The 13,738-nt window shown below is 53.0% G+C and overlaps 1 protein-coding gene across 7 annotated transcripts in view; it reads left to right on the top strand.

Moving 5' to 3' along the window:
• Positions 1–634: 634 nt before the first annotated feature.
• CDH23 (cadherin related 23) overlaps positions 635–13,738 on the top strand; it is a 132,542-nt gene continuing 119,438 nt past the window's right edge. For 4 of the 7 annotated variants that reach the window (XM_040562803.1, XM_040562807.1, XM_040562801.1 and 1 more), the window contains exons 1-3: positions 1,736–1,888; positions 9,187–9,258; positions 11,245–11,322. In XM_040562803.1, coding sequence (XP_040418737.1) covers positions 9,192–9,258; positions 11,245–11,322 — 145 coding nt within the window. In that variant the 5' untranslated portion in view covers positions 1,736–1,888; positions 9,187–9,191. Of the gene's footprint in view, positions 680–1,734; positions 1,889–9,186; positions 9,259–11,244; positions 11,323–13,738 lie in introns of those variants that run through there. The other 3 variants (XM_040562804.1, XM_040562810.1, XM_040562802.1) reach the window with 2 other exon arrangements.

Raw genomic sequence — 13,738 nt, 5'->3', positions numbered from 1 at the left:
GTCAGCCTTTCACTCACAAACCCGTAAAAAAAAATCAGGATCCTAATATTGGCCTTCAAAGTCCGTGGGAAATGGACCTGGAAATTAATTTCCCACCAGAAAACGCTTCTCTGTCAGCCCTCTGCTCAGCAGCATTGCACAGGTGGTCACAAAAAAAAAAAAAAAAAAAAACACCACAGCGCAAGTCTTGCACAAATTAATTCTGCAAATTTGCTGAAGTCCAGCAAAAAAAAACTGTTCTGGGTGCGAGCGGGGTGGCAGGCTGAGGGCTGTGGCATTTAGGAACAGGGTGAGAATTAAGCAGGGGAGAGATGTACTTTATTTAAATAGGCACGTTAACCTGAGAGCAAACCTGGGCGTGATGTAAAGATGTTATTTCTTAGTGAGCTGCACCTCAGGGACTTCTCTTTAACCCCCATGGGTGCTGCAGCCTGCCTGGTGCAGGGTTGGCTCTGCTGTCTGCTGTGTGCACTTGGGGGGGGGCTCCCAAATCTCAAGGGCTCCCCATGGCCGTGGGGGCTTGGGAGCAGCCCCCTGCCCAACCCAAATCAATCAGCAGAGGAGCCGAGGTAATTGCATAATTAGCAGAAGCTGTGCAGGAGAGGCAAGGGTTTAATTATCCCCTCCTGCCCCTGCCGAGGGGTTTGTCCGCTGCAGCTCCTGGAGGAGGGATGTGCAGGTGAGTGCGTGGCTCCACGAGGGGCGTCAGGATGGAAACATCTCATTTGGGGTTTTAATTAGGAGCCGCTCGGGGTGGGGTATTGGGGTGAGGTCCCCTGAGATGGGGATGGCTGTGGGTTTGTGTATGGACCCAAAGCCCTGCCAATTGGGGGGCTGCCTTGTTTCAGGCGGGGTTTATGGGGCTCTGTTGTTTCCAAAAAAAAATGAGGAATGGGGTGAAAGTGGTGAATTTGGCTGCTGTCTAGGGTCTTTGTAGGGAGGGCTCGGGCTGGAGACAGGGATCTGCCCCGTGATGTCCTGTGGGGATCAGGCTGAGGATAGAGGTGAGGTGTGGGGAAGCCACCTGCTCTTCCTCTGGCTTTTAGGAACAAATATCCTGCTGAAGGCTGATGCTCCTGTCAATGCAGGGCCCTGGGTGAGCAGGAGCTGCACTGACTGTGAGCACACTGGGGTGACAACCAACCCCTCCGTGGGGAGGGGGGCGGGGGGGGCGACCCTAATCCCGCTGGGGTCGCGTCGTTCCTCCTGTCCCTACCCAGATGCTTGCGAGGCCACGGGTGCATCGTGGTCACTCGTGGGGTCAGCGGGGACTTCTGGCACGAAGGGTTGGAGACGTGCGTTGGTAGCTCCGTGCTGATAACACCGTGTTAGAAACCGAGGCACCCAAGGGAGAGGAACAACAACCGCTGCGCGCCCCGCGCGGTGCCGCTGCGCTGCCCGTATCGCGTTCCGGCTCACGTATGATTTACACCCCGCTCCCCGGCCTGCCAGCACAGGGAAACGGCACCCAAAGGGCCCAGCCAAGGGGGCTGGGTCAAAACTTGACGCTCCCCGGGCTGAAGTTTCTTCGCAAGAGGCAGGGGTGGGCGTGCAAGGGCCGCTTTCCAGCCGGACCCCGCGCCCCCGAGGGGCTGAGCGTGGTCCCCAGCCCCTGGGAGCGCTGAGCAGGGGCTTTGGGGCAGGCTGCTCGGGGTGGGGGGGGCGGAACTCCCCCTTACCTGGGCGAGGGGCGCTGCGCCAGCCTCCGCTGCGCCGCTCGGGCTCCTGCCCACCCCTTCCTCCTCCTCCTCCTCTTCCTCCTCCTCCTGCTGCTGCTGCCTGGGCTCGCTCGGCGGCGCGGCTGGCGGCCCGGGGGGGGGGCTCAGGGCTGGCTCTGGGACCGGCCCCCGCCACAGGTGATGTCCCCAAGGGCAGCGCCCCGCCACAGGTAATGTCCCCCCCGCCGGGCTGCGTGGGCACCGCGTGGGTTTGCACGGGAGGGATGCGTGGGGCTGTCCCCCCCCCCCCCCCTTTTTTTTCCCCCGGCTTTGAGCCCCCTTATCCCTCCCCGGCATTTTTGCTTTGCTTCTGCCGAGGGGACAACTTGTTTGGGGTGAGCATCCTCACCGTTATTGTTTTATATATATATATATATATATTTTTATTATTATTATTTTTGTTGGGGGGGTGGCTGGGAGAGAGGAGCTAGGGAGGATTCAGAGCCGTGCTCTCCACGGCAGGAGCCAGAGCATTCAGTTCTCCTCCCTTTGGGCAAAAAAAAAAATGGGCTTGTGGCTGCTGGTCTGACCCCAGACCACAAAGCAACCCCCTCCCCAGCCCTTTATCCCTCTTCCTGCTTTATGATTTCGAGCCTGGATTAAAGGAGGAGGAAAAAGCTGTAAACTTTCCCGGGCTGAACTTGTACAAAAGGCAGCGAGTGCGGGAGTGTGCGGGAGGCTGGAGTTAAAGCCGTGCTGCAGCCGTCTCTGAGAGGTGCTCGGGGCTGGCAGTGGCCAAGCAGGGCTCAATTGGAAGGAAGGAGATTTCTTTAATCCTCTCCAAAATCCATATTAAACGGGAAAACAGCTTTTCAAAGAGCTGAACTCGCCCCAAGCAGTTTCTTGTTATTTCTTGAGAAAATGGTTTATTTAAGATTTTTTTCCCCCTACTCCTTTGCTTGCTCATCTTTTCATTAATCTCTGACAAAGCCGGGCAGTCCTCTTTTATTTAAATAAATCCTTCCCTGGCCACCTCAAAAGCTGACCCCCGTGCACATCCAGCTTGGTGCTGGTCAGGCATCTCCAGCTTCGAGCCGGCTGCGGCTTTTATTTAAAGAAAATCCTCAAACTTCAAGAGCGCAGTCTGCTCCCTGTTACAAACAGCCAGCTAAATTACATTAACCTCCCTTTTAACTGACGGACTTAGGGCTTCGTTAGGAGGGCTCAGGTTGTGAGGCAGGGACAGCCTTTCCTCGGTTTGATCAGCCCAGCACTGAACCTCTTGTTCCGATCCAACAGCGAAGGTTGGGGATGCTCCAGGGAGGTAAATAACAGCCTGTGCCCAGTCACAATTAAAAATACAGCCATGGGGCTTCGTTACTGGCATTTAATTGGGCAAATACAAAAATCCGTGGTGCTGGTAGTAAAGACCTGCCAAAGAAAACCCACAATGGTGCTGCCAGCCCCCTCGTGCCAACCACTGCCACCTCCCTGAGCTGCCTCTTTTATTTATTTATTTATTTATTTATTTATTTATTTTGGTGGGGTGTTATGCTGGAACGGGAAGTTTTCCATGCTGGTGCTTTTTTGGTGTCGTTTGCTTGGGGTTTTCTGTGCTGTGAGGCCCCCAAAGCCCTCCTGGTGACAGGGCAGATGTGGGGGTGCCCATGGTGTCCCCAGCACATTGTGCACTGGCCGGTGCAGGAGAGAGCTGGAGCACGCTTTATTCCGTGTGCCATCCCCATGGGAAAGCTGCTTTTGTCAAAATCCAGACGGGTGATGAGTGAGGGAGTTTGAATGTTGCCTCTACCCCTTCCCCTGGGGAGGAAATCCCTTTGCAATTGGATTTTTTTCTGCTTTGCCACCCCCTCCCTCCCCAGCCCCATGCTCTGGTTTTGGAGGGCACGCTGTGCGCTTTGCGGCACAGAGTCGAGAGCGTGTCATCAGAGCACGATGTGGTGCTTTAGGACCGAGTTGTAAAACATTCACTTTATGGGCAACTGTAAAAATTGATATTCTCACTTTTTTTTTTTTTTTGGTGATAAGTGAGAGAAACAATGCTCGCAAGAAGCAGGAGCTGTGGAGCCAGGCTGGAAGGACACCCAGGCGGTGCTCAGGGAGGTTGCTTGGCCCCCCTGGGGGCTGTACCCAAAAATAAGGGGGTGGTAGCACCAGCAATGGCTTCTGCTGCTCCCAACTGGTGTACAGCCTGAGGTCTGACAGCTTCCCTGCCATCCTGATGGGGATGGGCAGAGAAAGAGGGAGAACTTCCCCCGGAGCAGCCGGGGTGGCGAGGAAGTCTTAAAAGGGCTGAATTTATCAAGTTTCTGAAACGTTTGGCACAGCTGGTCTTGAGTACTGATTCTTTGTAAATTAGGCTGTGGGACTGACTTGCTGATGGGCTGTGGCCTCTCGTTAGGGTGGAAAGCATCCCAGCTGCTTGCAGCCTTGCTCTGCAGGAGCATTTGCTTGGGCATGGGCTGTGCGCTCTCCAAATTTTTCTGGAGGTTTGTTTTCAGACTACATGCTTGCTTGGGGTCTGAGCACAAATAGTTGAAAGTGTGTGTCCTAGAACTTCTCCTCTCCCTATAGCATCCTGCTTCCTCTGGTAACGTCCTCGATAATGCTGCAGGACAAGGGTTAGTTTGGGACTTTCGTGGCCCAAGACCTACAAATATTTAAAATTCATGCTTCTGTGCTCACGCTGCTCCAGGATCCTATTTCAGCTCATGGGCTGTGCAGCTGAGCTGGGGAGTCCCAGTGCTTTCCACGAGGCTCATCCCAGTCTTGCAGATATCTGGAATATTACCCAGGGCTCACTGATCACCAGGGGCTGGAATGGTGTTTCTGCCTGGTTTCCACTGTTTTGTGGTCCTGTGGCTTTCAGCAAGGCTTTTTGCATCCCGAGTCTGAATTGCTTTGCCCCACTCTAGCTATTGCATTACATGCATACCCTTCGGGGGAGAAAGGTGCCCTTTGGGGCGTAAAATCACCAGGGAAAGGGGTTTCCTGGTGGAAATAAGGGGATGCTGGTGCTTGGGGAACTGCAGCTCTGAGGAGGGCATGCAGAACTGGGACTGGGCACCTTAATGGGTGCTCAGCCATGGCTGGGGTCTTGCAAAGGCTTGGACGGACAGGTACTGAGCTGCCCCTAATCAGAGCAGCTCCAGCTGTGCTGGACACCTTCAATTTTCATCCTGCTCCTCCTGCTTTTGGGGTCTGGTATGGCAGCACTTGAGGCTAAGGGCTTATCATCATTTTTTTCCCCTAAGTAGGGTGTCTCTACCACATCTCTACCTGTCTCTGCCAAGCTCTGCTTTTGGCTGATTTTCCACCTTCCCTTTCCACGCTGGCACCATCTGCTCCTTGGTGGCTCCATCTCCATCACCTTGGCTCCTTGTTGGGGAGCCCGGTGGCTTGGTCTCCTTACCCCCTACTTGGGCTGCTCCAGCCTAGGAGAGGTTTTGTGATGGAAAATGGTTGCTAGTCACCCCAGGCATCATAGCAACTGGAGCTGCATGCTCAGAGCTGCCCTAGACAAAAATAAAAATAAAAACACAAAAAATCAGGCATCTTCCATTGACCCAAGGGAGGTGGTGCCTTCACCATGGAAGGATGCTGCAGCAGGGGTTGTGTCCCTTCCCAAAGACCCCAGGGTGATTTAATACTGCCTGATATTGATATTTCAGGTACAACTGATGCTCAGACCCACAACTCTTCCTAGATGACTTTCTGTAGGGTTATCTCAGGCTGAAGCCTGCTGCTTGTACAGAGCTGTGGGGTTATTGGGATTGTTTTATGGCACTTGGAGAACTCGCTTCCCTTCCAAGTGGGACAAAGCTTTCTAGGCCAGACTGAAGTCCAGACATTTCTGCTCAAATGGGATGTTTTCTTTTGGACCGGAGCCTTTGGTTATCCGATAAGCCCACGTTGTCTTGCAGCTAATGCTTTTTTCCTATTGGAATAACGAACATTTTCTGGCAGCTCACAACAAACACGTCAACTCCTTTCCTTGTTTCGAGAGAGGATTGAACTGGTGTAAATGTGGGAAGCTTTTCTCTGGGCTCAGAGAGGAAAGCAGGCAGCATCCTGAGTCCTTCTCCCGACGTGCAGCGGTGCTCCCTGCTCTGGGCACCCACCATCCCCGCCAAGGTGCACATGAATGTGCTGGCCCGTGTTTATTTAACAGGGGAATTTTTCCCCTCGCCGCGGGGAATAGAATAAAAAAGGGCAAGTTTTTTCACTGGGAACAAATCTCATTTTCAAGAGTCCTGACAAAATGAGCCATAAAATTACAATATTTCAGAGTGCTTCGTAATTCTAGCGCAGACGGCTCTTCATCATGGAATCTGAAAGCTCAGAAAATATAAAACTCATTAGATTAAAATAAACCACCTACTGCGTGGAAGAAAAGCTTATTTATCAATATCAATTTACTCCTGATCACCCTGTTCTGCAATTTGTTATTTTTAGGAATTATGATTTGTGTATTGCTCATGCCAATACATGGAGGGGAAAAAAAAATAATTTTTTTTTTCCCCACCTTTTGAATCCTAGTTATTGTAGAGACCTCGCTAAGAAGTCATAAGGAATTAAATAAAAAAGTGGATTCTTGGCAGTGCTTGTGGCTGGGGGAATGGCAGGATGGAGAGGCTGGGATGTGTGGTGGTGGATTGGGGTGGAGGGCTTGGTGCTGGTGCTTGTGGGGGCTTCCCCCAGACTCCACCATGGCTCTGCAGTGGGTTTTAGGAGGGGATTCTCCCATACGTGTTTGGTGGTGACCCTCACGGCTCAGTGCCCTGTGTGTGATGGGATTCATGGAGCATCTCGGGGAGGGGGGTTGAGTCCATCTAGGAGCAGATGCTCTTGGTAGGCAGTGCTGAATGCTGATTTTTGTGGACCAGCCATGGGGCAGAGCCGTTGTTTGCTCTGTGTCCCCAGAGAAGATGCTTCTGGGGAAGGAGCAGAGAACCTGTGTACCTTTTTTCCTTGCATGAAAAAGCCATGGGGGAGGCGCTTTGATTTACACTCTCATTTCTCCTTTATGCTCCTGGACCAGTGCGGAGCTAACGGGGAGGCTGCCGTGATAAATTCGAGGCGTTGATATTGCGGCGATGGCTGGGGGAGAGGGGACCAGGTGGGGGGAAAGGGGCTGGGGGCTGCTTGGGAACACCAGCAGCTCAAATGTGAGAGCATCTCTGGCAGCGTGGCGCAGCCGCTGCTGCTCCGACGGAGGCAATTACGGGTGTTTTGTGTGCGTGCAAACTGCTTTGCTATGTGAGCCCCCCCAGCAGCGCGTGTAAAAATAACCGGTACAGGTGCACAGCCTGGAAGGCGACTCTCGGGCACCCTGGGAGTGATGCACAGCCCCGGCACGTCTCTGCTCCCGTCCATATTTCTTGGAGGACAGATGCTGGCGGGCTCTGGGTGCGTGGCTGCCAGCTTTGCACGGAGTAGCTCGGTGCGGAGCATGTGGTGGTTGGTGGCTGCTCCTCCTGGCCAGGCGGGTGGGATCCTCCTGGTGGATGTGTTATTGGCACAGAGACCTTCTGCAGGGTCTGTCTCAGAGCTGCAGACCTCCAGAGCTGAAGGAGAAGCAGCTCCCAACACCCCTTGGGGGCCTCAGTAGGGAGAGATGAGGTGAGATGTGTGGATGTTGGGCTGATGGTTGGGTTTGGTGACCCTCAAGGTCTGTTCCAACAGAGATTATTCCGTGATTTCATCAATTATTTGGTCTGTCCATGAACCAGCATGCAGAAAGGCCACAGTGGTGTCCCGTGCTTGGTGCTTCCTGCAGTTTGTACATGCTAACTGCACTCCTAAATGTGGTGGGTGCTGTTTGTGCAACATCGCCGCACCCCTAAACGTGGCATTTCCTAGTGAAGGAGGCATCTGGGACAGGTGGGATTAAAAAGCTCTGCTGGTCTTGAGCTGCTTCCTAAACTTCCAAGCCCCCGACTCCTAAAGCAGCTGTCTGCAGAGCTGTAGAGGCTCCTCTGGCTCGCATCCGTCACCGTTTAATACGGCGCTGTCTGCTGCCTCCCGTGCCTCGGGGACTGGTCGGGAAGTCTCTGGTTTAGCGTTAGTGCCTTGGCAGCCGGGAGACCACGGTTAAGTTCCTAGAGACAACTTGCTCAGGGACATTATTATGCTGCATGATGCTCCGAAGGCTCCCTACAAAGAGCCTCTTTCAGGCACAAGGTGCAATTTAATATGCTGTTAGTCACAATTTTAAAGTTCTCCCCCGAGACTTCTCAATCCCGCTCCTAAATTTGCAATATTCGAGTGAACCGTCTCCGAGAGCCAGTGAAGAGCTGCACTGTTAATGAAGACAGACAAAAATCAAAATGACATTTCAGGCAATTACTTACATAATGAAGTGACTGACTCGGAATATACAATATTTAGATTTATCATGACACTCGAAAGGGATGCTGTCAACCGCCTTTATTTCTGCATCGCACAAATTGTTTTTCCACTGCCCTGTTGCTTTTTAATCATGGTCTGTGAAGCCAGGAAATAATGTTTCTGCTCACTTGGGCTTATAGAGGTGCTGCTTTAGGAGAAAGTTAGTGCTTTCCTCGGTGGCATTCCTGCCCTGCACAGTGCAGAGGGGCTTGATGCTTTGAGCACGCATAATTCGGGCACATTGCAGGTGGCAGTTTGAATTCTCTTGCCCTGCCTGTGTTGTGGACCTTCAGCAAGTTTTTTGGGGGAGTTCAGCACACTGATCCTAAAAGTTGAGCAGTGCTGACCCCAGATATCTTCCCAGGCTTGTGCTGAATTCCCTAAAGGTGCCCCAAAAATGCAAGCTGCTGTTATTCCTACCTGCATGCATCCCTTCTCCTCCTGGAGGTTCTCCCGCTGTAAAATAGCTGAAGAAATTAGAATTTAAGGCCTTTTCTGCGGAAACGGTGACAGAGTTGTTATGAACTGTCTTCTCTGACACATCTATCAGTAAAAATAAAATACACGTAGCTATTACTCCGAGGCTCCTGGAGGAGCATCCGCCCCTTCCTGCAGTGCTGGGGCTGGGCTGGGGGCTCCCCAGCAGGATGAGGGAGGCTGCTTTCTATCCCCGTGGCTTATCCCCTGCAGGGGATGGGTGAACGTGCTTTGGAAAGGGAGCATAAAGCATGCTAAGTGTCTGGCCGAGAAGCAGGTGTGGGGTCCTCTGGCCGGGTTAATCCTGGTTTGATTTAGCGCCCAAAGTTGGGACTGCAGGGAAGGGGAAAGCGGTGGTGGCCCTTCAGGGCATCATCGAGCCCCGCTCTGGAGCTGTGGCTGTGGGTAGAGGGAATGGAAAGGAACCGAGCGAGCAGTGGAGGTGCAACTGTTCAGCTCCTTGGCTTCCCTGATGTGCCTTGAGGTTCCTCGGTGAAGCGTCCTGCAGAAAAGCCAAGCTTTAACAAAATGCCAATGTGTCTAATGGGCCAGCTGGGGCAGGACTGCATCCCTCAGCCCGCTTTGGGGAGGACAGATAATATTTTTGGTGTCCGGACTTGACGCTGAGTTTCTCCTTTGACAGGAACCATGAGGCGTCCCGCTGCTGCCAGCAACCTTCTGCTGTGCCTCCTGGCCCTGGAGCTGGTCCCTCTGGGTAAGTAAGGCTCATGGCTGGTACCTGCCGTGCTCTGCATCCAGGACGTGCACTGGCTGCTTTTTTGGGCAGACCTGCCGAACGCCAGCCAGACCCCTCCTGGAAGAGGGCAGGTGGGATGGGAGAGGAGGAGGAAGTGGATCAGGATGTGCTGGTGGCCCCAGCAGATGCTCCTGGTGCATTCGAGTGGGAAAACCTTGGTAACTTCCAGGTGTGGGTTCAAGAGGTCACATCTGGTGGTGGACGTGGTGGCAGGCACGATGTTCGGTCACCTCGTGCAGCTAAAACCTGCAGACAGTCAGAGGGAGCAGACAAAAGGCAAGGACGTAAGCCAGAGGCTCGTTAGCTGTTTAACAGCAGAGGTATTACTGTAACACGTGGCAGGACTCTCCCTGTGCTTTCAACAGCAAAATGATTACCTGAATGGCGCTGTAATATATGCCGTGCGGGAAATAACTCCTTTCCGAGCTGCTCAAGCTCTCCTGTAATTCCAGCTGGAGCAAGTACCAGCTCGCAGGAGAGCACAGGGCATGCAGAGACAGGGCTGTGACGGATGCTCTCGCTCTTTGGTGCCTGTGTTTCTGGCAGGGTACCCCAGGGCTGAGCCTGGCCACCTCTGGGAGAAGTGCTTGTTGGGACAAGAGCCTCCTGGTGTCACAGATGTGCCCCTTGGGCTGGGTTTCGGTGTGTGGCAGGGTGCACAGGCACAAAACCTAAAAGCTCGGTGGAAATTGGGCTGTTTGCACGAACGGGCCAAAGCCCCAGCTGCTGGGGGGGGGGGTTGCTGGCGTGGCGCTTGCTGATAAATGTGTGTCCCTTCGATAGCACCGTGCCCTTTGGGATAAAGGCATTTTTCTCCCCTCCCGGAGCCTCAGGATGGCTTCCCAGATTGGCAGGCTGATGAAGTGCTTGGTGCATGCCATTAGCCCTGAGTGACAGGCGCAGTCAGCCTCCCTGCCGTGCCGTGGGGCATCGCGTGTAGCCTGGGCAGCTAACCACCCTGTCACTCCTCTGCTAGGGGGAACAAGGCAGTTTGGTGGCTTGTGAAACCACGTCAGGTGCTAACCTCTAAACCCATGCTAATGGTGATCCCTTGGAGCCTGCTGGTGCCCCCTGGGGTGGGAGGTGACAGCCTTGCTCTTCCTCACGAGCTCCTGCCTCCTCCAGCAGCTCTCGTGTGCCAGCCTTGCTCCAGCATACAGCTCCTGTGTGCTCAGACGCTGGCCTTTTAAATGCGTCCTGCTGCCCGATGCGGCTGAATTTGGAAGATTTAACTTATTTTTGGTATACTGCTAATATTAAGAGATGCGTTTTGAAGCTCAGCAGTGTGCAGAAAGGAGCCCCCTATGGGAAGGGCTGCTTGGTGCCACCTAGCCCCATCAGAAGCTGCTGGCCCTGTGATGGCCAGCAGGCACAAGCAAGCCCTGAAGCCTCCCGAGATGCCATTAGTTCCAAATAACCCAACCAGGCACGGGGTGTATGGGCTAAGACCTCCTCTTGCCCCTTTCTACGTGTCCCTAACGAGGCGGTGGCATGGGGGCTGCACTCCTGCTCCTCCAGCTGCCTGAAAAAGGGAGCAGAAATAAGCGAGCCCGGTTATTAAAGGTGAAAGGAGGCAATTAGAGGGAAAGGCGAGTGTGCCACGGGAGAAGGGAGGGAGTTGCGTGAGGCTTCGCAGGGATGGCTGACAAGGCGCAAGGCTCTCAGCCGTGGGAGCAAAGCAAGGTATTAATCATGCATTAAAACATTAATTGATGCTCTCGGTCCCCCTCTGCCTCCACCCTGCCAAGGAAAACACTAAAAAAAAGAAAGGTCGTGGCTTCTGTAGGAGCCATCCCTGCTCTTCTTCAGCTGGGTTTGGGGTTGGTTTGGGGGCGCCCCTCACCATCCCTGTGCCCAGCGGTGTCTGATCCCCCTCTCTGCCCTGAGCTTCTCCTGCCCTTGCAAGGCCACTAAAAAAACACCTAATTTTTGTCCTCTTCCCAGGCTGGGGCAACCGGCTGCCCTACTTCATAAACTACTTCTTTGACACCTACCTGCTGATCAACGAGGACACCCCTGTGGGTAAGTGTTGTGCACCAGCGGGATGGTCCTGCCAACCCCACGCTGGGCAAGGCTTTTAAAAATAAATAAGAAAATAGCCATTTAACTTGATCATTTGGGACTGTTTTGGCCCGTGGGTTCAGACTGCTAGCTGAAGTTCTGGCTTGTCCTTTCTGGCTGCCTTTGTGCCCAAGTGGGACGGGAGGAGGGCGCATACCTGCCATGGAGTGCTTTTGGTTTGGTCTTCTCCACACTAGGAACAGTATCTTTCGAAATGCTCAGCAGGTGGGAAGATTAAGCTGATTTCTTCCTTTTGCGGCTGTTAGCTGCTGGGTGAATTACCCCATGTGCTGTGGGGAGAGGTGTTTTGGTGTTTTCCCTGCTGGCCTAGGGCTGTCACCCCGGTGCCGTGGGACCTGCTGCTGCAGCTTGGTCCTGGGTGGCAGCGGGCTCCTGGTGCACCCAGGGCGCAGGGATGGGAGCAGGATCTCCAGAAACAGATCATGATTGAGCGTGCTGGGAGAGCTTTTGGAGGGGAAGGAAGACAGCCCTAGTGCATTTGTCCTTTTGGGACAGCTCACAGCGGCCCTGCAGCAGGTGGTGACCACCAGGGACAGATCAGTGCCCTTGGCTCTGGTCCATTCTCCACACGCTCAGGCTGGTGCTGAGATGCTACCCTGCTCCCAGCACCTGCTTTCCCTTTCCTCCTGCAAATACCTGAGCGTGGAGCTGCTGGAATACACTGTCAGGGACCTGGGAGTGTGTGCAGGGTCGTGGTACACATCCATGCATGTGTTGGTGCCCTTGGATGCAAAAAAAATAATAATAAATCTTGGTTTTCTTCTGATTGACAGGTGTAGCTTATTTTTATTTCTTTATTTAGCTGGTGATTGGTTTGTAGTAAGTGCAGAAATCGACCTGGTTGTTCTCGGCCTCTTTCCAGGCTCTCAGTCCATTAAACTTGTGCTCTTCAATCAGGGCTCATGACTGGCTTTTAATGCTGGAGGAATCGATTGTGAGCCCTCGTGAGCAGCAGCGGAGGGCGGCCAGGAGGTGATGGAGGCCCCTTCTCATGTGCTTCCACCTCCACCTCCTGCTTTCTCTGGCCATGCAGTTGTGTGGTAGCCTCAACAGACTGCTCGTGCTGTGCCCAGATTGTCACCAGAGCTCTCAGAGGCTGGAAGAGTCTCCTCTGGTGCTCCTTTGGCTCAACCATCATGTGCAGCAGTGCCAAGAGGCATCTGTCTCATCTTGACCTTCCCCTCGACTGCATCTTTTGCAGGGTTTGGGGTGGTCTCTGAGCGAGTAGGCAGGGCCTGGAGTCTTGCTGGCTGGTTTTGGAGAGATGCTCCTGACTGCTGAGGTCCGTGCAAGGAGCATCTTGAGGAAAAGGCCTGGCAGAGCAGCAGCGGGCTGCCTGGGGAGCTCAGTCCTGCAGCAATGCTCAGGTTTATTTGCAATGCCAAACACCACTCAAAGCTGCTGCTGGGGTGACTTTACTCATGCTACTGCAGAAAGCAAGCTACAAGCAATGTAAAGAAAGGAAGGAATTTAGGGGGAATGTTTTCTGATTTGTTTTTTTTAATTTTATTTTTTCCCCTGCCTGTGGCTTGCACCCGTGTTATTTCTCAAGCCCCTCTACAGCCATCCCATACAGGTCATTTCCTACCTGGCTCCTTTCGTTCCCCCCGTGTGCTCTCTGCCCCCGATTGCTGGCATCCTCAGCAAATACACTTAGTGCTGAATTTGCCCCAGAGGAAGTCCCTGGGAAGAAAGCAGCTGTGCAGATGTAGGAGTGAGAGCTAGTTGGAAACAGCTTAATGGAAATGCTTCCTGACCAAGCACACAGCTCTTGAAGTACTTGAGCTTGAAATACCTTATGGGAATTGGACTGAACTTCTATTTTGGTGGAAAATGGGGGAAGGTTTCTGACAGTCTACTTCTCAGTGAGATATTGTGTGAATAAAATCATTCCTGGAATTACTTTGGGGCTTGATTTTATTTTTTTCCCTAAACTTTGTGTGACGCTGTACAGAAATGAAATTCACTCTTAAGAATATTGGTGCTCTGGGATTTGGTTCCCAGATGCACTGGAGGGAAATGTCAGCCTTGAAACTGTTGACAAACAACATTTCTGTGTTTGTTTTTTTTTTTTTTTCCCCCCCCGGTGTTGCTGTTGTTGGTTTTCCCTGCTGCTGGTGGATGCTGTCAGAGTTAGGTGTATTAACTCAGGAAAGGCATCATCTGGCAGCACCTTTCTCGTGTCCCAGCTGCGGTGCGAGTAGCAGAACTGTGCGTGGCACCTTTATTCTAGAAATAACATGGATTCTTGAGGTCTTAGAAGTGAAACTACAGAAAAAAATAATTAAAAAAGTTGATTGCAGTGCACCAAACAAGGTCTGAAGCTCCCCCTCGGGTCCTGGTACCCTCCTGCAGC

Source organism: Cygnus olor, chromosome 7 (genome assembly GCF_009769625.2).
Source record: "Cygnus olor isolate bCygOlo1 chromosome 7, bCygOlo1.pri.v2, whole genome shotgun sequence".
NCBI lineage: Eukaryota > Metazoa > Chordata > Aves > Anseriformes > Anatidae > Cygnus > Cygnus olor.
Note: the sequence above shows the minus strand (reverse complement) of the source record. Positions and strands in the feature narration are given on the sequence as shown.